The sequence below is a fragment of the Danio rerio genome, chromosome 19, assembly GCF_052040795.2.
Source record: "Danio rerio strain M-AB ecotype USA chromosome 19, GRCz13ab, whole genome shotgun sequence".
In the NCBI taxonomy this organism is placed as follows: Eukaryota; Metazoa; Chordata; class Actinopteri; order Cypriniformes; family Danionidae; genus Danio; species Danio rerio.
In genome coordinates this window covers 32,939,759-32,967,544 of record NC_141039.2, presented here as the reverse complement: position 1 = coordinate 32,967,544, position 27,786 = coordinate 32,939,759, and the positions used below count along the sequence as shown (strand labels likewise).

Sequence of the window (27,786 nt, the reverse complement as noted above, 5' to 3'; positions counted from 1 at the left end):
GCATTTTTTTTAAGATTATTTAAAGGCATTTAAACAATGTTTAGCTATTATTAAGAAGTGTGGCAAGATATTCTCCCCACACCATTAAACCAATTTCCATACTAAACCAATAATACAAAACTTGATGGATCCATGCATGTTTATCCCGAACTGTGACCTTACCATCTAAATGTGGCAGCAGAAAACAAAACACATCAGAGCAGGCAACCTATTTCCAATCATTCATTGTCCATGCAAATTCTGGCCTCAATTTCCTGGGAGGTTGCACCGGTATACACTTCTGCTGCTGTAGCTCATCTGCTTCCAGGTTGGATTGTGTTGGGTGTTCAGAGATGCCTTTTTGCAGACTGCAAATTTAACAAGTGGTTATTTTTTAACAAATAAATCACTCAAAATTAGAAATTCTGCCATCACTAATACTTGTTCCAAGCCAGTGGATTTATTATTATTATTATTATTATTATTATTGTATTTAATTTAATTCACCTTTATTTGTATAGCGCTTATACAATGTAGATTGTATCAAGGCAGCTTTACCTAGAAGATCATAGTAAATTGAAACAGTGTCAGTTCAGTTTTCAGAGTTTAAGTTTAGTTCAGTTTAGCTCAGTTGAGTGTGGTTTAATAATCACTACTGAGAGTCCAAACATTGAGGAGCAAATCCATCGATGCGCCGCACTACAGATTCCGAACCATGCAAGCCAGTGGCGACAGCGGCGTGGAATAAACTTCAATAATTATTGTAGAATGTTGAGGATCTATAACTAGGCCTCCGTAGTATTTGTTTTTCTCACTATAGAAGGCACAGGTCTCTCACATTCCAAAAAAAAAAAGGTCTGGAATGAGTAAGTGATGACGGAACTTTCAATTTTAAGTGGACTATCTGTTTGATGACTTATTTCCATTATAGTACAGTACAATATGCAACTATTTCCATTTCCACTGTCAGAAGTTATGATAAGTTATGACACCAAAATAGCTAATCACACTATTTTTGGAATCCTTTTATAAGATTACTTTGCACAATATTACGGTACCTGAATGGTGGAGCTAGACTTACTGCAGAATGCGGATTGGTTTACAACAATACAGGAAGTGCCATTTTAAATTCACAGTCAAAACACAACAAAAATTCAACAAAAGATGATGCAACGTGTTTTGTGTATACGTAATTGAATACTTTCTTTTATATATATATATATATATATATATACACACACACACACACACACACACACACACACACATAAAATCAATTATTCATAATCTGTCTTAAAATTACTTTAATTAAACCAGCAAATTTTTTAACGGAAATTACACAGGCATCATTCATTCATTCATTTTCTTTTTGGCTTAGTCCCTTTATTAATCTGGGGTCGCCACAGCGGAATGAACCACCAACTTATCCAGCACATGTTTTACACAACGGATTTCCTTCCATCCACAACCCATGCAGGGAAACATTCATACACACTTATTCACACTCATAAACTAAAGACAATTTTAGCCTTCCTAATTCACATGTACCGCATGTCTTTGGAATGTGGGGGAAACCAGAGTACCCGAAGGAAACCCACATGAACACGGGGAGAACATGCAAACTCCATACAGTAACACCAACTGACCCAGTCGAGGCTCAAACCAGCGACTTTCTTGCTGTGAGGCAACAGCACTACCTACTGCGCCACCACATCGCTTGACACAGGCTTCTCACAAAAGATAATAAGGCCATGTACAATAGTCATCATTGTGGAAAAAAATTCTGCTTTTATTTACATTTGTACAAAGACTTTAAGTAATTAATTAAGTAATTTGGGCTTGACTGTATATACAGTACACACAAACAAATTATTTTTATGTTTAAGCTGTAAAAAAAAATGAGACAAATTCATTAATAAAAATAACAGTAAATCAACTTAATTCACTCAGCCTTCTGTCATTAACCAGCCTCCTACAAACTCTTCAACATTTGTGTGGGACAATTGGATGAAAAGGGGGGGTCAAAAGCAAAGCAAATTTTTTAAAAAGCTCATAAAGCCAAAGAAGGACAGCTACATTTCTCAAGGGAGTTTGCTCAATCACTGTAGAAAGAGCCTTTGTTCTGCGTAAGGTCAAGGTTTTAAATGTGGATGTAAAGGAAGGAGAGGACACTGAATTGAGACACTGCTCAGCTATTGCTCACTTCCTAATGCACAGATTTGCCATATGGGGCTTTTTGGAGAAGGACATGTGGTGTAGCCATAAGCAAAAATAATTGTCACTATTATAGCTTGTGCACTGCCAGCAATTCATTAAGCTGTCTGACACTAATTATCATCTTGAGATAAATGAAAACAGACAACACATATAGGCGGTGTATGACTTGCTCTTTCACTCAGGGTAATAATAATATAATACTGTTCAACATAGGAGCAACGCAGTGGCGCAGTAAGTAGTGCTGTCGCCTCACAGCAAGAAGGTTGCTGGGTCACTGGTTCGAACCAGGGCTCAGTTGGCGTTTCTGTGTAGAGTTTGCATGTTCTCCCTGTGAATGTTCAGCATAATAGAAAATTGTAGGTGGTGTTATAAGACGCAAACAATGTTAGATATTAGCTCTCTCTGCACTTTTCTGAGATCATATGCACAATGATTTGCAAGAATTTTCTCTGACAGAATGTCATTTATATTATGGGTAAAAATTGCCACTGTAGAATTAGTTTTTATTGTAAAACCTTGTAAATATTTGTATTTATTTTTTGGTATATTACCTCTAAGGTGCCACGGTGGCGTAGTGGGTAGCACGATTGCCTTACAGCAAGAAGGTCGCTGGTTCAAGCCCCGGATGGGTCAGTTGGCATTTCTGTGTGGAGTTTTCTTGTTCTCCCTGTGTTTGCGTGGGTTTTCTCCGGGTGCTCTCTTTTCCCCCACAGTCCAAAGACATGCGCTATAGGTGAATTAAGTAAGCTAAATTGGCTAGTGTATGTGTGTGAATGCAAGAGTTTATGGGTCTTTCCCAGTGTTTGGTTTCAGCTGGAGGGCTATCTGCTGTGTAAAACATATGCTGGATAAGTTGTGCATTCATTCCACTGTGGTGACCCATAATAAATAAAGGGATTAAGCTGAAAAGTAATTGAGTGAATAATTATTACCACTATTTTTAGTTTTTGATGATTAAAAAACTCTTTATTATATTTATGTGTACATTGTTTATTGTATTCATATAATTTTATTATTCAATTATAATTAACCCTACTGTGTCATAATATATACAATACATTATTTAGTATTGCTACAGTATTATATATAATATCCTATATTATACTATACTTATCTTTATACTATACTATACATGAAAAATATAACAAAAAATATATTATAAAATATGCGATTATATTACGCATGTTCCAGTAGCATGTAGCCAGAGTTCGAAAGATCAACCCCACTACTGACAAAATCCAGAATTTGACCCCTACATGAGCTTTGTTTGTCCCGTTTTTGATAGTATGCCTTCATAAATTGTGAAATTATCTAATAAAAGAAGGCTGTAAGACTAACTAAAATTATTATTAAAATGCACAGAATCTTTGTAAATGAGCTGGCTAGTTTGTTATTGCCTTTAGTCGACAGTTTTTAATTTAAACCAAGTTTTAACAGATTCCTAATTGTTTTTTTAAATGATGGATGATTATAAATTAGCATTTAAAAAACTAGGAAGCAGCAGTGGATAGCACGATTGTCTCACAGCATGAAGTTTGCTGGTTTGAGCCTCGGCTGTGTCAGTTGACATTTCTGTGTGGAGTTTGCATGTTCTCCCCATGTTCTCACATACACAGTGTATGTGTGTGAATGAGTGTGTATGGATGTTTCCTAGTGATGGGTTACAGCTGGAAGGGCATCCGCCCAAGTTAAATATATGCTGGAAGTTGGTGGTTCATTCTGCTGTGGCGACCCCAGAGTAATAAAGGAACTAAGTTGAAAAGAAAATGAATGAATGAATGAAATTTAAAAATTTTTTTTTTTCATATTTCTTTGTTAAAAATGAAAAATTATAATCAAATTACATTATTTAAAAACTGCAATAACGTAATGCACATTTGTAAATAAACACATTTTTTGTGAACATAAAATAGTATGATGTGCACTTTGACAAAAATGTAGGAAATATTTTTGTTGCATCAAAAAGTGTGGTTATGATAACCATCCGGCAAGCTAAATTTAGTGCTTAAAATGTCACTAAAATGACATATTTGAACCTCATAATTTTATAGCGAATGAGGTAAATGATTGCAATAAGGTCCACTTTTTGAGAAAAAAAACACCCCATTTTAATCGGCTGGTATGTATATAATTTTGGATGATATTTTAAATGCATTTTTATATAAATATATTGATTTGGCCATTGAGCTGAGTAAGAGCTGTAACATTAAAGTCTCTCCCACTCCTAAACAGCAAGGTCTATGCAAACTTTTCTCAATCATCAACTGAATGTATACTTTCCCAAAGCGCGAATGAATCTCTGTAGTAGGTCCTGTCTCTTTAAGGAGGGGCGTGGTTAACGCACTACAACCCGCCTCGTATGCAAATCCACCCACTACTTTGGGGTACTCGTTTCAGGTGTCCATTCTGAGCGCAAGCCGCGGCTTGAGAAAGGATCATACAACCGCTATAAAGGGCGAGGACAGAAGCGAAGTTCTCATGAAGAAGCGGACTGCAAATCTAGCCGACATCCTCGCCACTCAACTTATAAACAACAGCCGGATGGTACAAAACCACACCTGGAAAAGCGAACACAATACCGGATTATTGAGCACACAGCTGACGACGCTTCATTAACTTGTTGACATGAACGCTTACCGTGCAAAACATTTGTCTGGAGCTCACCGGTAACATTTTCGTGTCTCAAATGACACGCAACATTCTGACTCTGCGCTCTGCATTACGGTAAGTGTTTAATTAAGGATTAATGCAACTGCTTGTCTCAATCGTTTTAGGAGAAAGCTGAGGATTCTGCTGACCAGCAGAGCAAGTTACGAGGACCGTATGGCAGTAGTAGCTAGCTATAGGAGCACTTACATATTACATAGTTGTGTTATGTAATAGAAGCATGTTGCGAAACTTAAGTTTTGTACCGTAAAGTAGAACAGCATGAAGACCAATCACTTTATATACCACCGAGCTATGCATTTAAAATTTATTTCAGTATAATAGCATAATTGCGTGCATATTTTACTATGTAGGCTAATTCATTTATGTTATTCAGAAGGGTTTAATATTATAACCATTATTTATTAAAAAGGTCAAACACTTTAGGCTCTCTGGAAATAAAATGAAGTGCTCTAAGCTAATCATCTCACACAAAGCACCATAAGATCGGATTGTTTTTAAAAGCGGATCAATTGTGGTTTTCAGATCTTGATCTCTAAGGAGGACACCAATGCCAGGAATCAGTGCGAGCGCGTCGCGAATTAAGAAGTGGGAGATGGAGGAATACGACCAATATCAGCACTATTTCTACGACGACCACAACTTGGATGAGGACTTTTTCAAATCGACCGCACCGAGCGAGGACATTTGGAAGAAATTCGAGCTCGTGCCAACCCCGCCCATGTCGCCTGTCAGGATACTGGAAGGTAGCGGTCCATCTCCGGGGGACAGGCTGGAGTGGGTGTCCCAGTTTTTGGGACAGGACGACGAGCAGGAGGGGCTGTGCAAACTCAATGCGGAGGAGACTCTGGAGAACCTGAGCTCCATCATAATTCAGGACTGCATGTGGAGCAGTTTCTCCGCAAGTCAGCAGCTGGAGAAAGTTGTCAGCGAGCGGCTGTCCTGCTCGGCGCAGTCCAAACTCTCCGGCAAGGCGCAGTGCGTCCCTGCGGACGTGCCTGCTCTCAACAGCTTGGCGACAGATTGCGTGGATCCAGCAGCTGTCCTTACTTTCCCCCTGAGCAGCAGCTGCAAGAAACAGGTGTCGTCCGGGTCAGAATCTCGCACCGACTCCTCTGGTAAGTAAGAAATTGTTGACTTTGAGCACTCGCTTAAAGAGATAGTTCACCTCCAAAATATTAACGTTTACTCGCCCTCAAGTGGTTCCAAACATTTGGTAGTCTTTCTTCTGTTGAACACAAAAGAAGATATTTATAAAAAGCTAAAACCCTAAAACAAATGCCATGCTAGTCGATGGTGGTTTCCAACATTTTTCAAAATATCTTATTTTGTGCTCAACTAAGGAAACTCGAGCAAGTAAATGAAGGCAGAGAATTTGTAGCTGTGTTGACGTCTCGTTTTGACACCTGACTGACCCTGATGTCATGCTGTTGCTATTCATTCATGTCCAAATCTGTCAAGCCTGAGTAGAACGGTTTCATTGGTGCCATGGGATTTAGTTTGGCATTTCATCTTTAATATGTGTGGAATGCAATAATGTGCTGAGCTTCAACGTTCCCCAACTAAAACAAAAGGAGAAATTGTTGTACTTGTGGGTGGTGCCTACTAGTAGTGCGTGATCAGCAGTAAAAAAAAAAAAAAAAAAAACAATAATAAGGGTACTTGAATCCTGAAGCGTTCATAGTCACCTAATTGTCCATGAATGAACAGTCAGAATCTGAAGCTGCCATAGTATAGCTGTAGTGGTTACTTGTATAAGTTCATTTTAAGGGAACATGCTAAAAAGAATGAATGAAAATTTTCACTTTAATCAAGTCCCAAACTTGTATACATGACTAGAAGAATCAGTTTTTGTTTGTGCAGCCATACTGTAATCACACTTGATCCCATTCACAGAATACTTCATCTTCATTTGAACTGTGTGTGTGTGTGTATGTATATATGTATGTATATGTGTGTGTGTGTGTGTGTATGTATGTATATATATATATATATATATATATATATATATATATATATATATATATAAAATATTATTATTATTATTTTTAATGGTGAATATCTGTTAGCATTATTTTTCTTTGTGCTTGGTGCTGGAAGTAAGTAGAGAAGGCAGAGAAGGGGGGAACTCTGAACAGACGCGTTTCTTATCAAAATACAGATCAGAGGTGACCTAAAGTTCATTGTGCCAGATCAAAGCATCATTGGCTTTCCTCTCGTTGAGATTAAGGAAATAAAAGGGGAAGACGATGAATGGAAACCTAATTCCAATTCATAGTTTTAGGGCCCATGCAAAGCTCTTTATATCTCCTATTATGATGCATTCTTGTGGATCTGATCACAAATTCTCAATACAGGTTTAAACAGGGTCTGAAACACTTCAAAGCTGTCTACTTTCGACCACTCCCGGAGTCTGCCAAAAACTCATTCAACAGGATAAGTTTAATAGTAAATAATGACATAATGTAATGCTTTTAAACAACATTTGTTTTGAGAGAACCCGCTCTAATTCTTTTCTAATTCTTCAACATTACGGGCTATGTTGAACTTTCTAGCCAGGCCATACATAAACTTTGCCATCTCAAACTGTACAATTTTATTTTTAAAAAAGGAAAAATATAAAGCTGCAATATTGTCAGGCCTGATTCTACTACAAACTCTTTATGTTTAGTGAATTTTTTTGTGTTCAAGTGTTTTTTTTTTCTTTCTTTTATGTTCATATCTAAATGACTTATTTTCCAATATAAGATTGAATAATCTATATATATATATATATATATATATAATCAGTATACATATAAAGAAAACTAGGAAAGTGTTTGAAAGTGGACAATCTACTTCATCTATTTGTGGTCTGATCAACCAAAATGCATCACCATACCAAGTGTAAACAGAGCAAAAATATAACATCATCTCCATAATATTTGGATGCAGACTTAATTTTGCAAGCTGAGACTGCATATCTCAGACTTGCAATGTCAGACACTCAATGGAGCTAGTGATGTCACTGTTAGGGGTGGGATTAGGTGTGCCCGTTAATAAGCATTGAAACTGCATCAAGTCTGCATCCAGACCCCTCTCAATCATCTGTCTACATTCAATCTGTAATAGTTTACAATTTCTTCTGTTCTTGCAGATGACGAAGAGATTGATGTGGTGACGGTGGAACATAAACAGAACAAGTCTCGTTTGGTGAACGCCCGCAAGCCAGTGACCATCACCGTTCGTGCAGATCCGCACGACCCCTGCATGAAGCGTTTCCACATCTCCATTCACCAGCAACAGCACAACTATGCCGCCCGCTCTCCTGACAGTTATCCTGAAGAAGAGCCGCCCCGCAAGAAAATCCGTCAAGAAATCGTACAGCCACGATTGGCTTCAACACCTCAAACCCCAGAACGAAAAAGTCCATTACCTTCCCCATCAGTCCCTGCTCAGTCTCCAACTGTCTCTGCTTCGCCAACACATACATCCTACCACCTCAAATCACAACCATCCAGCCCGCAGAGTTCGGACTGTGAGGACACAGACAAGCGGAAGACGCACAACTTTTTGGAGCGCAAAAGACGAAATGACCTTCGCTCACGCTTTTTGGCACTACGGGATGAAATCCCAGGCCTGGTTGATTGTCCAAAGACACCCAAAGTTGTGATCTTGACTAAGGCGACAGAGTATCTCCGTACGCTGCATGTCAGCGACAGACAGAAGGCCCAGGAGAAGAAGCAGCTGAAAAGCAAGCAACAGCAGCTACTAAGGAGACTCGCGGAACTGAAACGTGCATAAATCTCAACCAGTCCAGCCATGTTTTCAATAGGAACAATTTAGAGCTGCATTTATTATTATTTTTTTTTTGTAAACATGGGGATATTTAACGGAGTAGACTCTATATTTTGAGATTAGTTCTTCAGTTTTCGTTCTTTGCACATTTGCCTTCGCAGTTGTCGGGGGAGGGGAAAGACATACTTACGGAAGCTGAGGTACTGGTGGACCCTACCAAGTTTCAAACACTTTTCCAAAGAGGTCGTTTTCATTTGTAATTCAAAGATTTAAATCCTGAATGTGTTTAAATTTGTGCATTTATGCTAAAGTATTTGGGCGGGGAAGTAATATTTCATTAAATTAGCATGCCAATTTAGGCATTATTTGAAATGTAGCAATTTATATGCATGTGTAATTGATCGTCAAGGGTTTTTTGGAGGCAGAATCTTAAATTAGTGTGGTTAAATATTGAAATTCTCCATTTATAGTGCTTTGTTACTCAAATAAACCTAAAATTAAGGAGAGCTGTGCGCCCCCATTGCCACATGATGACAGTAAGTTTAACAGACAGGAAGTTGCATCACTGTTACTTTGTTGCATTAAGTTCCATGATTATTTTCTCTCTCTGTTTTTGTTGTTCTTGTATATTATTCTTATCTTGAACCTTCAGGACCGTGTCCAGCACAGCCTTGCAGTGTATATAAACTGTGGCATATTCTTTGGACATATGTGTATATAATAACAGTAATGTACAGGACATTGTGTAAAAAAAGAAACATGCTTTTGTGTTTTGAATAAGAAAATCAGCACTGTTAATAGACTTTATTTTCTATTTTTCTGTCATTTGTCCTAAAACTCGGTTGGCCCACCCGCCTTCCCAGGAGTATCTCAAAGTTTCTATTTTTGTTAAGAAAATTAAAAAAGAAAAAAATCAAAAAGTTAAATAACACTATCATTTCATTTTCATCACTAGCCACTTTATGCTGTTTTCACTGCCTATTACCTTGTGTTCTGAAGTTGCTTTTGGCTTGTTATAGCTCTTGTGGCAGAATAAATGCTGAAAGAAGTTTTGTACTAATTATATTTTCTTACGGAATTGATTGTATCATTGTTTTGATTCTATTTAATATGGTGGTACTGGTGGCGTATGCTTGCTTTGGACTTTATAATTTGACGTTTACGCACACTGTCATTTTGTAGAAACTAATAACATAAATAAGGGCAATGTTTCACAGCAATCACCAATAATTGATTGAGGTGATTTCTCTTTGTACAAACTCTGGCCATAAAAATGGTCCATAAAAAGGACCTGATAGCAGGACACATATGCCACCAGTAACCCAGTTTTGTTTATTATTTTGGTTTTTCACGTTCATCCCATGTTGTCAGGTGTCATACTGGGAAAAGAATGGCAGCAGCGTTGTCTAAGCACTTTGTGTTCTGTACCTCATAAGCCTAAACATTAACTCCAATTTGGATAAACAATAAATAAATTCAGTTCAAATCATATCCAACTGTTTGTCTTTCTTTAGTTTTTAAATGTACAACACAATGCTTTCAAATATGGTTGAATACACCACTGATCCTGAAGCCAATACACCATTAAAGCTGCGGTCACACTGGACTTTTCTTCCCACAGACTTCCATTCATATGCACTCGAATGCGTAAGACCGGAAACACAAGTTCGTGCGTCAAGTTTCACAGTTCAGTGCGTTGCAAAGTTCAAGCTTGGTGAACTCTGACCTGCGAAATTGCATTACTTGACTGCGTGAGACCAATCAAGGATCAAAACATGACCTCTCTGCACAGAATAATATGGACCAATCGCTCACTTTCTTAAATGTCTAATTATCTTGTTTAATCCCGCCCCTTTTCGCAGCACCATACAACAGAATTTCACAATCTCAAACTTGTGTAACTCCAGCTTTATGTAGATTCACAACTAGAACTATACAAATCATTCATTCATTTTCTTTTTGGCTTAGTCCCTTTAATAATTTGGGGTCGCCACAGTGGAATGAACCGCCAACATATCGAGCATATGTCTTACGCAGTGGATGCCCTTCTAGCTGCAACCCATTACTGGGAAACATCCACACACACTCATTTACACACATGCACTAAGGACAATTTTAGCTTACCCAATTCACCTCTAGCGCATGTTTTTGGACTTGTGGGGGAAACCGGAGCACCCGGAGGAAACCCAGTGGCTTGAACCAGTGACCTTCTTGCTGTGAGGTGATTGTGCTACCCACTGAGCCACAGTGATGCCCCTATAGGTATCGATGTGCTTGTAATAAACAAGTGTTATGTATGTTGTTGAAAAACTGTCAGTTTTCTGTCAGAAAAGCTCTAAAACCATGTTCCTGGAGGACCACCAGCTCTGCACATTTTCCATGTCTCCTTAACCAAACACACCTGATTCTGACCATCAGCTCATTAGAATAGACTGAAAGACCGGTAATGGTTGTGACACACGAAGGAGACATCCAAAACATGCAGTGCTGGTGGGGTTCCAGGAACATGGTTGAGAAACACAGCTCTAAATGACAATAGTTTAATTTTAAATGTGGGAGAAATATTATCAGACCCTTATATAATAAAAAATATTAACATTTTACTCAAACATTCATTCGTTTATCCATTTTCTTTTTGGCATAGTCCCTTTATTAATCTGTGGTCGCACACAAATGCGGGGAGAACATGCAAACTCCACTTAGAAATGCCAACTGGAACTCGAACCATTATTGTTGTGAGGCAACAGTGCTAACCACTGCACCACCGTGCTACCCCTTTACTCAAACATATACCTAGGTAATAAAGTCTCATCAGAGAATTTTCAAGTAGTGTTAATTTTTACTTTATACCTGTATATCTTATTATTGCTACCATAAATATGGCTGTTGCCATAAATAAAGATTCCCTCATTATTTTCTCACCTGAATGTTGTTCCAAACATATACATGGAACACAACATGACATATATAGCTGAATTATAACTTTAAGCGTGTCCTAATGTTATTTAACAGTAGTTTGCTGATATAGATTGGCAGTGATTGCTTTTTTAAATAACTTTTGGCAGAAAATAGCTTTTACAGTGTGTGGAATAAGAGCTATTTTCCTCCATCAACACCTGTACGAGTGTGTGAACTGGATTTGATCATTTCATTAGCGCAAGCCGCTTTTAGTTGACACGTCGTAGTGCCCTTCTTTGCCATGACAACGAGCATCTCTCTTTTCCTTGGTGCAGAACACTCTGTTGCCATAGAGATGGTAGAGAGCTATTCATACCCACGTTCTTCCGGAAGGTGCACAAGTCGACCTGCTGAAGTCAACAGTGTTGTCAAAGCTGCACACTAAATGATTTAAAACTGCAACAACTTATCAGACCTGAGTGAATACTCAAAGCTGATTATTTTAATAAAGGCAGAGTACACTATTAAACTATCACTGTGTTATTAGAGCTCACATTATTTTAACATGATCTAAAATGAACCCACTAAGGTTTAAATGCAAGTTAACCCCAACACTGATGAGTATACACAAAATATTGTTACTTTCATGTTGGATGGTATTTTTATTAATTCTAATTTATAAAATAGTTTAATAAATATAATTTAAAAATGTGGTTTGCTATTGTAAATACAACTTACATGATAATTGTAGTAAAAAATGTAATCTAGATTACTTATTTCAGATTACCTCTGACCTAAATTACATTTAAAAATGTATTATTATTTATGTTTCAAAAATTTTATTTTATATCGAGAATATTCATAGCTGAACAATATTAACAGCATACATTTTTGTAAGGAAAATTTTAAAGACAAAATAAAATTAGTGAGAATCAATAATCGTACACTACCTTACAAAAGTCTTGTTGCCAATCCAAGTATTAGAAACAACAAATCATATCTTGACTTCTAGTTCATCATTTGGTTTCAGAAGAGGCTCATATGAAAGGCAAAGGCCTCTAGATTACACTTATTTTACCAAAATAAAATATGATACTGCCTTGATTTTTAATTATTTAATTAGGACAGCAAGGTGTCATGATGCAGTGGAAAAAAGGATTAATATTGAGCTTTGAGAACTGCATCATACATCTCTGCAATGACTCAAATAACTTATTAATAACTTCATCTGGAATGGCAAAGAAAGCGTTCTTGCAGGGCTCTTAGAGTTAATCAAGATTCTTTGGATTCATCTTCAATGCCTCCTCCTTCATCTCACCCCAGACATGCTCAATAATTTTCATGTCTAGTGACTTAGTTGGCCAATCCTGGAGCACCTTGATCTTCTTTGCTTTCAGGAACTTTGGTGTGGAGGCTGAAGTATGAGAAAGAGTGCTCTCCTGCTGTAGGATTTGCCCTCTCTTGTGGTTTGTAATGTAATGGGCAGCACAAATGTCTTGAAACCTCAGGCTGTTGATGTTGCCTTCCACTCTGCAGATCTCTCACATGCCCCATACGGAATGTAACCCCAAACCATGATTTTTTCCTTCACCAAACTTAACTGATTTCTGTGAGAATCTTGGGTCCATGTGGGTTCCAATAGTTCTTCTGTAGTTTTTATGATGATTGGGATGCAGTTCAACAGATGATTCATTTGAAAAATCCACCTTCTGACACTTTTCCAAATGATCAACAAGAAGTCAAGTTATTATTTGTTGTTCTTACAACTTGGATCGACAGCAGACTTTTGTCAGGTAGTGTATGTTGTGTAATGATACAGATTGTATTTATATGCTATAACTAGATGCATTTATTTTAAATAATGAGTCTTTAGACATTCATGTAAGGCGGGTGATCTGGGCCATTTTTCTGGGCCCTTTGAAAGCATTACCAACAACAACAGGCAAAAAATGTCTGCATTTGGTATTATATTTATGTATGTGACAAACATACATCGGACATCTAGTTTTTTTTTCATGAAGGTCTATGTATATTTTAGATACTTTTGGCCCCAATCACCATCCATGTGCAGGAAAGCTTCACAGCCAAAAGAACAATAGCAGACTACTCTTTATCTTTGATAAGTGATATGGCCAGTACTGGCCAAGCATGAGTAATAGCTACAGTGTTTTTATATTTTTTGCCAATTCATGTGAATGGAATAACAACTTTGTTATCTATAAAAGTTATAAAAACACAAAGTATTAAAAACAAAAAACTTTCCCTTGTTTAAAGTACATCACTGTTGTGTAAACATACTTACCCGTATATAAATATGTAACGTGATGAAGCTCATGTTTTTTTTCACTTCTTGCTAAATATTGCTTCTCACCAACTCTATCTCTGCGAGTGTTGTAATTCAATTTGTCGTTCACAAAAGAGAAGCTTTTTAGTTTTCTGCTAACGTACAATCAAATAAATATTATTTTACAAGACCTGTGAAGAACTGATGCCAAGGTATCCATAATCCTGGACCAGGCCATGTCCTGAACTGACACTGCAGCGGTCATGGAGGAGTGGAAAGCCTGAGACCAATTCCTGAAAGACCCCAGTGACAGACGAGTCTCTGCATTGATCCCATGGGCCAGCTTGAACACCCGCAGGTGACCTACTCACAACTGCAGCTTTTCGACGATGGACGTCTAGTGTTCTCCAGCCTTCAGTGCCTGAGCTGCAATTCCACACAGAAAGTTTGGTCAGAGGAAAAATGGTCGTGCCCAACTGAGGCTGGTTTCTCTCAAGGGTTTTTTTCCCTTCGTTTTCGTCAATTGGTGAAGTTTGTTCCTTGCCACTGTCACCACTGGCTTGCAAAGTCAGCATTTGGACTTTCAGCAATGAAAATTTAACCATTCTGGACTAAACTGAACTTAAACTCTCAAAACTGGACTGACACAGTTTCAATTTACTAGAACTTCTACGTTAAGCTGCTTTGATACAATTTACATTGTAAAAGCGCTATAAAAATAAAGATGAATTTAATTGAATACTATACTATATGGCTAACAGTTCTTTAACGTTATCATAGATCTATGCACTAGATATCGCATACAGACCTTGAGTATGCATCAATAGCGCCGCCACATTTGTACAGTGCTCCCAGGACAAATGTCATTCATCTTCACTAGTCAAGACTAAAGCCAATCTGAAGATGCTAGACTGTAGCGCTGCATACGGTAGTAATAATGAGCAAACAAAGAAAACAAATCACAAAGACATCACATTTCATTGGTAAGATTTCCTTTTTTACAAACTTTTGTGCTAAACAAGTATTGACGATAACAGTCTCTCACAAACGAAAAGCCACAGGACACAGGACACAGATTAGATCAAATTCAACAAGGGGTGACGATAATACATTTCCATGCAAACAAAACACACACTCTTTGTCAGGAATGATCGTCAGTTCCCTTATCCATTAATGTAAAAAAGTGATGTAAAATCATAATTTTTGTTATTTAAATAAGTATTTTTATACTGACCAGCTGGAAAACTTAATCATAGATATATGTATATATGTATACCTTTGGCTCCAGGTGGACAGTCCTCCACCGCAACTTGGTCCCGCATTTATTTCAAAGGAGCGCTACCCTGTACTAAAATGGCGGCTCTATTGACGCGTTCTTTCCAATAGACAACATTAGTGTAGGCGACCTCTATTGTAAATATCTATGTAACATTAGTTTTATGCTAATAATTAATTATTATTGGTAAGTATTTTGTAATAATTAATTATTATCAACTAACGTTATTCACAGCGATAAATACGTTTTAATAATAAATGTACCTACTTCTTACATGTTTGTACCAAGCAGAGCTATTTCTTTGTCCATATAACTTATATCACGTCTCCTATTTTCCAAGTACTTTTTGTTTGAGTGTATGAACTTTTGTCCTATTTCTGAATGAAACACCCTTGCCTTGCCGTACCTGCTATAATTGAATCCTTCAATCTCGTCCCTATGGAAACAGGTTTAGTTGCTTGGAAACACTTCCCTCCTCCACGGTGTCGTCAACGCGCATGCGTAGATCGTGACAGAGACTTGAGAGCTTGCTGTCATGGCGGCCGCCACGCGTGTACTCCAGAAAGGTATCAAGCCCTCTTTAGTGGTGATTTTAGGAGCAACTGGAACTGGCAAATCTAAACTGGCTATCGAGATCGGGAAAAGGCTTAATGGGGAGATTATAAGCGCTGATTCCATGCAGGTGAGTGGAGCAATCTGCTGCATCGTCTATCAAACAGGCTAGCACGTGAAAGTGCTTTGCGATTAATAAATGACAGGTAATTCTGAAACCGTACAACTGTGAAATCAAATATCTTACTGTTTATGAAGAGTATCGCGATTTACTGAAGGCTTTGATTTGGTTTGGATGTAAACGCAGGATGTTTTACGTCGCATGAATAGAGAACATCAGTTGGCCAAACATTTTTGGACTCTAAACTATGTTCATATGCATATTTTTAAATATGCATATATTTTCTTTGAAAGTAAGTTGAACTTAAGTTTGTTTAAATGTTTTGCACTGTGCATCCTGTTCGTTTTGTCGTTTTTTTATTATTTTATTTCCTCGTGCTTCTCACTGGTCGCCATTTTTGACAATGGTCTACGCGATCAAAATTGCTAAAATTATCATAGAACTATTAATATTTTTGAGCTTTATCATATTCGTCACTCTCCCCAGGCTTATGGCACCCATGTAAGAACTGCTTAACGTTACTTATTTCAGATGATTTTCGACTCAACTTAAAAGGTGGTGATTGGTCAGTATTATGACCTCGTCTATTTAGATGGTTTTATTAACTCAAATCACGTTATGTCATACGAGATCATGTAGTCAATCAGTAATTTGGAAAGATTGATTTGATTCTGTATGAGTACTTCTGACTAGATGTCGGAGATGTCTTTAGCATGTCTTTAGCATGAGCACAATTAGGCATGTTGCATAACAGTGTCAATGGTATATTATGAAACTCCTGTTCACCATCTGGAGCTAGACTGACTGTATTAAAGTCTATTTAGAGTAATATTTAGAGAAAGCTGTCAATTAGCATTCCGTGAGTTGCAGTGAAATTACGTACTCCTTAATATCCTTGATTAGAAGTCAGCCATGTTTGTGGTTCTGAGCCAGTCAAATGAAATATGACCTCAAGGAGAGCATGTTGGAAAAAATGCCCCTTTAGAAGCATGTATTTGTACTCTTTATTTTGTTTTATTAACATTTAAAAAATAGCCCTTAAAATAGCAACAAAATAACAAAATGTTTAATAAAAATGTACCATGCTAAAAAAGAGCAGTTTTCGATCACAACAGTTTTTTTTTTTCAATTACTGTCCGGGGTTAAAAAAAAACATGTTTTGTCAGCCAATCAAGGATTGCTTTTAATTTTACTTTATGCAATAGTGGTAGTCATTTTAAGAATCCTTTTTATTTTTATTTATTTTTTTATATTATTGTTATGTTTTGTTACTAGAATATGACTTGCAGTCAATAACCTCTTCGGGTTATTGTCATTCTTTTTTTAAAAATTGTTTTTATTTTTTTAAACCCTGAAAAGAAGCATTTCATTTTATAAGCATGATTTAGCTCTACACCAGTTTTACCCTGTATTATGAAACCCTGTGTTTAATATACATAAATATTTGATATAGATAGCGCTGTTTCTGTAAATTCAGTCAATAGTCATTATTTATATATATATATATATATATATATATATATATATATATATATATATATATATATATATATATATATATATATATATATATATATAGGGCTCATATAGTATGAGTATATATGAGTACACCCCATTTTGAAAATAAATATTTTTATCCATTTATTAGTGAACATGGGAAATATATATTGGTCTATTTAAACAAATTTAAACAAACATGTTTATTAAAACAATATTTTAGTCACCAAACGTCTTTAGAAATTGAAAGATAATACTTAAATTTTTCTACTTTTATCTATTATAATTAAATTCATGCAAAAACTTCACAAACTACAACATTTCAACAAAATTTGTATATACAATTATATATATATATATATATATATATATATATTATACAATTGTATATAAAATTGTATATGTTTCTCTTGATTTTTGCTATTTTTGAAAATTTTATTTAATATTTTTCCTTAACACATTAATTCGGGCTACTAATTTTTTTAAATCATTATTGTAAGTTATTTATATTACATTAGCTTCATATTTGGCTTCATTACTATTTTTTAGTAAAAAAAGTATTACTAAACTATATGTACAAATATAAATGTACTAATCATATTTATTACTTTACTTAGAACCTCAAGGTAAATGTGTGAATTGAAATGTAGAAATATAAAATAAATATAAAAAAATAAAACGCGTTTAGTAATGACAACAGGTTCTATATTTATATATATATATATATATATATATATATATATATATATATATATATATATATATATATATATATATATATATATATAAAACTTTGGTAAATGAAATGCAAAATGTAAAAATTTAACTTTCAAGACTGCAAGTTTCTCTGTCTGCATCCCCGTAATGGTGGATAACATTGCGCTCATATAGCTTATGATAGCATTATCATAGACTGTTTTTTGACACCACAAAATAATGAAAAAATGCACAAAAGCATGCTCATCACTTTAAATGTGTGCACATCATTTAAATGTGTGCTCAGCCAAACAGCAAAAAATGCAAAAATATATATCCAAAAAAGCATGATCGTGAAATTAATTGTTATATGAAATATTCACCTGTGACTAAAGACATTAATAAAGTACTATTAAAACGCTGGCATATTATTGCAAGTGATCCTACCCTCAAAGAATGTTTTGAAAATTCAGCTCATTTAGTACACAAAAAAAACATTTAACATCCTTAATATGTTGGTAAGAGCTAATCTAAAACCCGCTCCGCATTTTTAAAATGATATACCAAATGGCAATTTTAAATGTGGAAATTGTCAACAACGCAATTTCACATACAAAACATCAACTTTTAGACATCCCACACAGCAAAAAAATTCCAGGCAATATTTCGTGCAAGACAGCTATTGTAATCTATAGGTTGCGGTGCCCGTGTGATTTATGTCTTATGTCGTTAATACGAATAGGCCTTTACAAATTCATATTTCTGAACCTTTGCTATTCCACATCATGATCATAGATGTCCGGTTGCACAGCATTTTTAGTTTTGAGAGATTCTGTCTCTACTTTGCAATATATAGGAATTGAAGATAATGTAAGAGATCATGTGATCAGGAAGTGTATAAAAAAAGCAACATACAGTGATGAACACTTCATTTGGCATGTTTCCACTGACTAGTACATTACGGTTGGTTCGGGTCGGCACGGGTTTATCACCTTAATCAGGCACCTTTATCAGGCTTGCATTTAGGCCACCCTTTTGGTGGGTGTGGTGTATGACAAAAAAGTTTCAGTCGACTTAATTTTCGCTCGAGAAAATGTCTACAGTAAAGCTGTACAGGTCCTTCACATATCATACGAGAAGGACTCCTCACAAAACAGATGCTTTATACACATAAATACGTCTGTATACATTTAGTCTTTATTTAGGTTAAAAAAACAACAGGAAATATAGCCCACAGTCAGAGCAGACCTCTTATCTGTGTCTGTAATCTTCAGCAGCACATGTAACCTCTGTTAGAGAGTAATTCCATCATTTTGAGTTTATAATAGTTCAAAAGGTGATGATAATATTTAAACAAGACCGTTTGTTTATCTTTGCTGAAAAAATAATGTGCTCCTTTTTTCCGGCTTCTCCTTTTTTCGCGCTTCACTCTCACGTTTGTCAGTATCGGACAGGATCGGGTTTCAAAAGCACGTCAATAATCAAGAGCACTTTATTATCATCAGCTCAAGTAGTTTGTTACTTCAGATATAGACACGCTGTGAGCACAAGCAAGAAAGCGAAACGGCTCGCGCCTCAGACTGTCTCGTAAAAAACTAAAGGGCACAGGGTTAATCTGCTGTTCTTTTTGGCTTTGTAGCTGTTCATTAAGACGACGACAAGGTTTGTTTGAGTCTGGGTCAACTATAGCTCGTTATTATATGTAAATATAGTTCCGCTGCAATCTCTCGCTGTGTATTTCATTCTGGCTTGTTGCATAAGTAAATGATGTATCTCTGTAAATCACGTTCAGCTGTACGTCTAGCTCCGTCTTTTGGTAACCCTTCTTGTGTTTTGAAAAGGTGCCGAAAAAGTGGTAGGGTTTGGTTCAGTACTCCTTTTGAGAGTGTAAACGGCCATGAAAGCGTACCAAACCGTACCACTCAGTGGAAACATGCCATTTTACATCTTTTTTTTTTTTTTTTTTTGTTAAACGAAATCATGATTCTCGACTTATTTTGAATTTTGCTGCTTGTATGACTTTCTCATGTTTTTTGATTCTAAAGACTGTAGATGTTTCATTAATGGCGGAATTGGCATTTGTGTTTATACTTTTATTTATACTTTCTATATGTAAGGGTGATTAACCATTTATACAATTGCAAAACGAGACTGCAGTCTTTAACAAGCGATTATTGCAGGTGCTGTCATTTTGTAGGCAATTTTTCAGAATTTCCAAAACACAATTTTTATATATATTTTTTATTTTATTATTATTATAATTCGTTGTTTTAGAGAGACTGATGTGTTCCATAAAACTGTGGTCATTTTCCGAGTCATCAACGAAGTGTGACTTTTAAATGCAGAAGATAAAAAAATAACTAAACTGTCAATCTGTCTTTTATGCTGTGTGTGAAACAAACTTCTGTTAAAGTCTCAGAAAATGTAGTTTATTGACCCTTAGCTTCTCTGAAAGTAGCTGATTATTTGGTAATTATTAAATCTGCTACTTGCGCATGGTTGCTTTGAAGTCATTTAGTCATTTAGCAGACGCTTTTACTTTAAATGGACTCAGCTGCATTATTCTGGGTCTGTATCATTCTTGCATGTTATATTGGGAAATTACAATGCAGCCTTATTGTTTCATTGCATCAGCGTTTAAGCAATCACAGTTTTACTACAAGATTATCCAGCTCTTTGCAGCAAGCATCAGGTGATCTGAGGTACTACATCCTGCACCAAGTCTGTGTCTGTAACACATAAATAGATTCTGGCTACATGGGCCCTTTTTGTCCTTTTAGGGCCCCTGGAAACAAGGCCTGGGAACTCAGGGGGTGGGCTTAGTGAAGGTTTGGTACCACATTTGCATATAGGCTTGTCTATTATTCTCAATAGAAAGGGACTTTTCCACTGTTTAATTTGGGTCAGTTTAATCATACATTAAAGTATTATTCAGGATGTGCGAATTTGGCCTATTCCCAATCTTGAACTGGCTGTAGTTGTATTTAATAGGTTGAAATTTGTAAGTTTCAGGACACACCATTAGGTATTTGACAAGGATGGTTACAATTATGTTAGTTTACCAATTACATTTCTAAATGCAGATTACGTCTTTGTCAAAGCATTGTCAAGGCAATGGCTGTTTTAAATAGCTTTCTTTAGAAATTGAACAAGACTTTTTTTTTTTTTTTTTTTTTTTTGCTGCTTGATAACTTCATTGGTTTGTTTGCAAAGTCAAGCCTGTATTGCTGTTGCTCATACTTCACTAATAGTTACTATTAATCATCTGTACACTATTTGTCTTGCGTATGTGAGATTTGGACTTGACTAAAGCTTCACCTCTGCTGTGCTAATATTAAACTGTAGAGTTTTTTTTTGTAAAACACCAGAAATCCATCAAAACCAAAGCGAGATGATGTCATTTACTTGTGATATTTCAATTTTCTGTCCCTTGAGGAGTAGAGTAATTTCCCAAAATGTAAGTTCCAAAGTCAAAGTGTTATAAATTGAGATCTTTCCGCATATAAATTTAGGCTGCACGAAATTGGAAAAATCTGACACTGCAAGATTTAGGTTTTTTTCTTATATATATTGCGATATGTAAACTATTTCACCAAATGGCTTAAATATCTCTATTTGGAAAGACATTATTAACTTACATTATTTCATTTAGGGAGATTTTGCAAAGGTGTGAATCATCTATAAAAAAATATTTAAAAAATAAACAAATTGCAAGCAAAAATATAACAGACAACAAAAAAGTAAAACAAACGGTGCTTTATGGTTCTCTGGAGAGTCAAACAGTATTCAGGTAAGGAAACTGAGCAATGAAATGTAAAACACTAGCCTGTAGTCTTCATTGTATTAATTCAGTAAAATAAATCATTGTTAAAGTTGTGAATGTACTTTTTTGCACCTGAATGCTTAAAACAAAGTTGAAATGCTTTATTTCTGACTGTTGGGCTGATCAACTATAATCCCAATTCAAAATTTCATATCCTGCAATGTGACACATTGCGATATCGATGCTCAAGTGATATATTGTGCAGCCATAATATAAACGTTGCAAACATGAGAGCTCAGTTATATCTGCTTTGTGCAGGAGCAAATGTCGTTGGTTTCTATTAGGTCTGTGCAATTAATCGAAATAGAATCGCAATCGCAATTTGAAATGTTGCGATTAGCTAACCGCAAGAGGCTGTGATATAAAATATATTTGTATTATATAATTTTCTCTGCCCAGAGCAAATGCATGACTGCTGTATGTGTCTTACTAGCCAATTAAGTGAGCACACTTTCATTCTGCCCAATCAGAATTGCACAACTGAATTATGCGGAACATCCTTAATAAAAACAAACTAACAGGAAATAATGAAATGATAACGCCTGCTGCTTCAGAAGCATTAATAAACAAATTAATATCAAAGAAAATCCGGCCATCGGAACTATGGTAATATTTTGGTTTCAAAGTCACAAACACCAAACAAAAACGGGTCATTTTTAAGAGTTGTCACAGAATTGTTGCTACAACTTGCAGATTATTGAGCTGGAGCTTGACAACAAAAATAAACTGCAAATCGCAATCGCAGTATCTGTCAAAATAAATACCATTAGATTTCCCCAAATCACACAGCCCTAGTTCCTATAAAAGCTTAAATGTTTTGCCAGGAAATTTTGACCATCCGTATCATAATGTGGCCGTACACCTGTTATAAAGGCAAATGTCATTTGTAATTTCCATAGAAAATGTGAAACTCTGGTTGTCCTTCCCTCATGTGGCCTCCTTGAGGATGTATTGCTCTATTGAGGATGGCATGGCTGTCACCTGGTGCAGTTAATTGGGTTACGCTAATAAAATTCCTCCCCTTGTGCTGCAGTGCAGTCACATCCATTGCTCACACACTGAGCAGCAAGCTGGCTCCTCCAAGACCCCTCGCTGGTGTTACGCTCCACAAGAAACACACCGAATCAATGAGAATGTTCACTACTAAATGTGTGCTTTACATTCATATAGCATTTCCAAAAGCGTTGCATTTGTTCATAGATAGAAAATGCAAGTTTGTGCAAGGGTTAGTTGGGCTGTTTTGTTGAAGTCTGGTCACTGTTTCAGGAAAGGCTGCTGGGAAGCTGCTATTGACGTGCTGAATTGGTGCCTACACGCCTATTATGCGCAGAAGCTTTCATTCGACATTCAGTGGCCATGCGGCTTACACAGGACACTATTTACATTTTGAATGGCAGTACTGTACGGAGGGATAGAATGGGACTAAGCCGAGAGAGCGACCGATTGTTCATGTGGTCAGGTTAGGAATGAGTATTTGAATAATGGTCTGTTGAAGTCTTGTACCCAAATTCTTGCTGCTGGATTGAGCAGGAAAGGTCAAGGAGGGTAAGGTTCAATGGACCTCGGGTCAGCAAACTGATCATGGGAACCCAGACTGAGGTCACAAAGGCTGTAACGGGAGAAAAGTAAGAAGGGATTTTAGCTGCTTAGGGCATCCCGCTTTTCACACGAGGTCTTCGAGATCCCAACGGCCTTTTTAATAGGCCATTCAAAAAAGCGAAGGACTCTGAGACATCAACGTGAACAGTTATTAATGGACTTTAGTGGCTGTTTGAGCTAACTGATGCGGAACTGATTCTTACTACACTTTGCTGGTGTCAGCTTTTGATCAGTGTAAAAGCAATTCAAAGGGTTTAAAGGTATCATGGTAACATGGATAATAGTGAAATGGGACACCCGGGGAAAACCCGGACACACATGCTGTTGTCATGTTTGAGATGCAATGACTTGCTAAATGAATGTAGCCCAATTGTACAGAAGGGAAACAAATAACACAGAGTAGCCAAGGTTTGAAAGAGCGGTGATGTTATTCATAATAGGATTATAAAATTGGTTTAACTCAACTCTTTTATTGTTTTTAAACCAATTGGCAGTAGAAATTGAGCACCTGTACTAAAGTACTGTTTGCCTTCTGCCACAAAAGAAAACTCTTCTGGCTTATTGATTCTCCTGATCTATTTTGAGATTATTAAAATAAACAAGGAGTAGGGCTGGGTGATATGGCAAAAATGCAATCTCAATTAATTATTTTCATATTGAGCATAATATTGATATAATTATTAGAAAATAAAGTTCAATATCAGTTGTTAATGCTTCCAGATTAAAACGAGTATCCCAACAATGACTGAAGCCACAAAATTAGAGGGTCCATTAAATGGTGTGGCGCAGCATTTCAGACTGACGCCGACACAAAGTCATGATGTTAATTTGTTTCCTTTAATGACAGCAGTAAAAAACTGACCAATTATTTGAACTGGACAACCATACTAGCTAAAAATGAACATTTATTTTTTATATCTTTTTTTATCCACAAAATGTGTCACTGCAGTGTATCTTAATGGGCTTATTTACTTACTAAATAAAGTATACTTTTATACTTGACCTTTACTTGAGTATACTACTTTTTCCTAAAGGTATATTTACTGACTTACCTAGATCAGTCTTGTACAGCTAGGGGAAGTATTACTGCTCTGACAACCAACTTGGGTCAAAGCTACAGGGATGCTCCGATCAGGATTTTTGCAGCCAATACAGAGTGTTGATTCCTTGTCATGGTGATTGGCTGATACTGAGCACCGATTCTAATGCTTCAAGCTTTATAGTGCATTAAGCCCATTTTCTTCTTTTAAGTATGAACCTTAAGAGAAGATCTTGCCTTACCTAAGAGAATAAATCAAGGATGCTGCATAAAATACCAATAACATGTCTCTTATAATCATTTAGGTGTGATCGTGTCATGACCAGTAGCTTTACAAAAAATAATTCATCCATTCATTTTACTCTGGGTTAGTCCCTTATTTATTACGGGTCGCCCCAACGAAATTAACTGCCACAAAAAAAAAATATAACACAGATATAAAAGTTATGAAAAATCACAATGCAATTTGGAAACAATACAAATGATGAAACAAATTCAACATGTCTTAAGAAAATTTTCAGAGCATATGTTATAAGAAGTTCAAATGCACACCTATAAATCTAATACTTCTTTACTAAAAGGAAATAGGCCTATAAACTACTGTTTATAAAAATGAGTGTATTACAATAATTTATATTACTAAATATTCATGTAAAAAAATTAAGTTTTATTTAACAGCTTTTAGTGAATTTGCAATTGTCAAAACAGAACTTTCAGTTGTTAAAAAGGCCAAAATACATTCAAGACTATTCAACTATTTTGCTCTTCTACAACTATTGACAGCAGATCACTCAATGAGAGAGAGAGCGAGGGATTTGCACTCACGATATCTTTACTGCTCTATTCATTTAAATGAAGAAATGTAATGCTTAGACCATCACTGTGCCTCGCGATTTGTTCTCTTGCTCATTCACTCTCGTCACCCTAATTTCAGAGTATTTAAACTTATTTTTAGGGATCACGGGGCAGGTATAAATTTGCAGAAGAATCACGGTACTTCTGGTAGATGTCATAAGGTTGGATGAGACCCTAGATAGGGGCAAACGCTCCACTCGCGTCACAGCAGCTCAAAACACTGGAAATACAATAGTCGCATTTCCACTGTTTACGCAGCAAAGAAAAGTCACTTATAAATTAAAACCTTATTAATTCATGCAACAGCCTTACATTTAAAAGGGAAACATAAGGGCGATCATAAGCAAAAAGACCCCAGCTTATAAGGCTAGAAGATGTTTTCTTTCCCTTGTTTATTTATTTGTTTATTTGTTTGGCGCATGTACTTGTGTGCGAACGGAAAAACTTTGTTTGCATTCCGCCTCTCCTTACACTCCGCCCCGAAGCCCCAGCTGGCCCTCTTTGGCCTAAGGTATTCAGCGGGCTGAAAAAGGCCGGTCGCTGGCCCTAAGAAAGCCCCGCTTTGGCCCGATTAGGCCCGGGAAGTGACAGTGGAAACGCGACTGGCTAGGCACGATAGTGACACAATAGCGACTGATTAGGCACGATAGTGGAAACGCGGTTATTGGCTGCACTTGCAACAAAGAAGTTCTGTTCTGCCGTTATATATAAAATACAATTAACTTGACTTCAAGGGGGCAGGGAAAGCCGTTGGGAGGGCGGAGCGCCTCTAATAAAATGCTATTGGAAACACTGCAGTGAGTGGCGTATCAGACTGCACATGTCTTGCACATACATACACCACATATTTACCTGTCTTCACTTGTGCTGTTATTCCATGTATTTGTTTCTTTTTTTGGCTGTGAAACAAACAGTGGTCCAGTTCGGGACTGACATCTTGTGGTCAAAACAACTCAAACTGGGAATGCCAGGGTCAGAAATAAAAAAAATTGTGCACCCTGATATGGTACAGTAAAAAAACAACCAATAAAACCTTGGAAGATTGAGTCTTTTTTTTTTTTTTTTTGTAGATTTTGTTGCAAACTGTTAGCTTGGACTTGATAAAACCTTAAAATTTTGAGAAAAAAAGTTACATAAAATGCATAACAATTCTTACATACAGTACTGCCTCTTTAAGCCGAGACTTGATCAGATTTTCTAAGCAAAAAAAGCAGAAATTAAATATGCATTCATAGTGAGCCAAGCCAGAGGTTATCACCAGGCAACTTTTGTACATCTTTGCTTTAAATAAATGTACACAAGTGTAAGCACCTGTTTAAATATATTCTGAGTCAGTAGCAGGTTTCACAAGATGTTCTCAAGAACTACTCTGATAATTGCATCTGTGCTTTCAGCAAAAGCCCTAAAACGACTCCAGGTTTTGTTTACAACACTTGTAAACCAAAATGAATTGCAGGTCAGTGTTGCTGGAAGTGTTTCTAATTAGATTTTTAAGTTGTGAACCATCTTTATTTTCTTTCAGTGTCAGTCTAGGGTCCAGCAGCTACTTGCTCTTTAGCTCGAGAGGTAGAGTTTCTAATAAATGAAGCTTGACTGAAACATTTTCTTTCACTTGATCTCTTCTCACTCTGACGACCAACTATTTCACCTGTATGTCAGCAAGAACCTTGAACGTCCATTCACATGTTCAATAACTGTTTACCTGAATTTTATTTAACCTTATGACATGATGTTAACACTCCATTAAAGGTGATTTGGACTCTAAAGGATTTGCTGCCTGTCATTTACTTCAAGTAACTTTCCCTGCATGACGAATGACAGGCCTTGACTCGTCTGTGCTGTCCTGTTTTACATTATAACCATAATTCAAAGAGAATCATTTATCAGCCTGATTTGAATACTCTGCTGGACTCGGGTTCTTAAAGCATTTGTCTCGTTACTGCACAGTATTTTTTCCTTTTAGCTCTTTGAATAGGCGTTTCATTTGTATGAACACTTGTTCACTCTAACATGTCTCTGTGTTGAGGATTAATAGATCAGATCTCAAAGCAGACAGAACCTGCTGTCTGAAAACTGCATGGACAGCATTGGAAACCCACAGGGACCTTGCCATGTGAACAATAACTAGAGTTTTTTTTAGATGAGTCGGATTTTTAAATGAATGCTTTCCTAGAGCTTTAATCATGTATAGTTACCTTTAGAGCTGGGCGATATTGCAAAAAAAGATTGTCACAGTATCATGTTTCATATCATTTGTTATCGATAACTATTTTTTTTAACAATCTATTTAGGTATATAGGATTTTTCTAACCAATTTATTTTAATTGACCAACATCACTAAGGCAAATAGTTTTAATAGTCAAAAACTAAAATATTTAAACAAAATATCTGATCTCTTTATTATAAAATAAGCAAGTGTTAAAGACATTCTTAACCTTGATAAATAAAATGTTGCAAAGTGTGCAATAGTAAAATGCAAATTAATGCGGAACAATTAATCCAAACT

General features: G+C 36.3%; 2 protein-coding genes and 1 long non-coding RNA gene across 22 annotated transcripts in view; 2 read left to right on the top strand and 1 right to left on the bottom strand.

Annotated features, from left to right (window-relative positions):
* The window catches only part of LOC141379122 (uncharacterized), a 44,901-nt gene extending 29,169 nt beyond the window's left edge, over positions 1–15,732 (bottom strand). For 10 of the 19 annotated variants that reach the window (XR_015516951.1, XR_015516952.1, XR_015516944.1 and 7 more), the window contains exons 1-3: positions 15,505–15,732; positions 14,014–14,248; positions 163–347 (exon numbers count right to left, since the gene is read on the bottom strand). This is a non-coding gene — a long non-coding RNA (uncharacterized LOC141379122). Of the gene's footprint in view, positions 1–162; positions 348–14,013; positions 14,249–15,098 lie in introns of all 19 variants that reach the window. The other 9 variants (XR_015516954.1, XR_015516957.1, XR_015516953.1 and 6 more) reach the window with 3 other exon arrangements.
* myclb (MYCL proto-oncogene, bHLH transcription factor b) lies at positions 4,582–10,130 on the top strand. The gene is made up of 3 exons (NM_001045142.2): positions 4,582–4,920; positions 5,389–5,981; positions 8,000–10,130. Exons 2-3 carry the CDS (start codon positions 5,414–5,416, stop codon positions 8,644–8,646), a joined length of 1,215 nt encoding a protein of 404 aa, NP_001038607.1. The 5' UTR covers positions 4,582–4,920; positions 5,389–5,413; the 3' UTR covers positions 8,647–10,130.
* The window catches only part of trit1 (tRNA isopentenyltransferase 1), a 70,494-nt gene continuing 58,316 nt past the window's right edge, over positions 15,609–27,786 (top strand). The window contains exon 1 of one of the 2 annotated variants that reach the window (XM_087294412.1): positions 15,609–15,780. In XM_087294412.1, coding sequence (XP_087150538.1) covers positions 15,634–15,780 — 147 coding nt within the window. In that variant the 5' untranslated portion in view covers positions 15,609–15,633. The remainder of the gene's footprint in view (positions 15,781–27,786) is intronic. The other variant, NM_001044774.2, reaches the window with a different exon arrangement.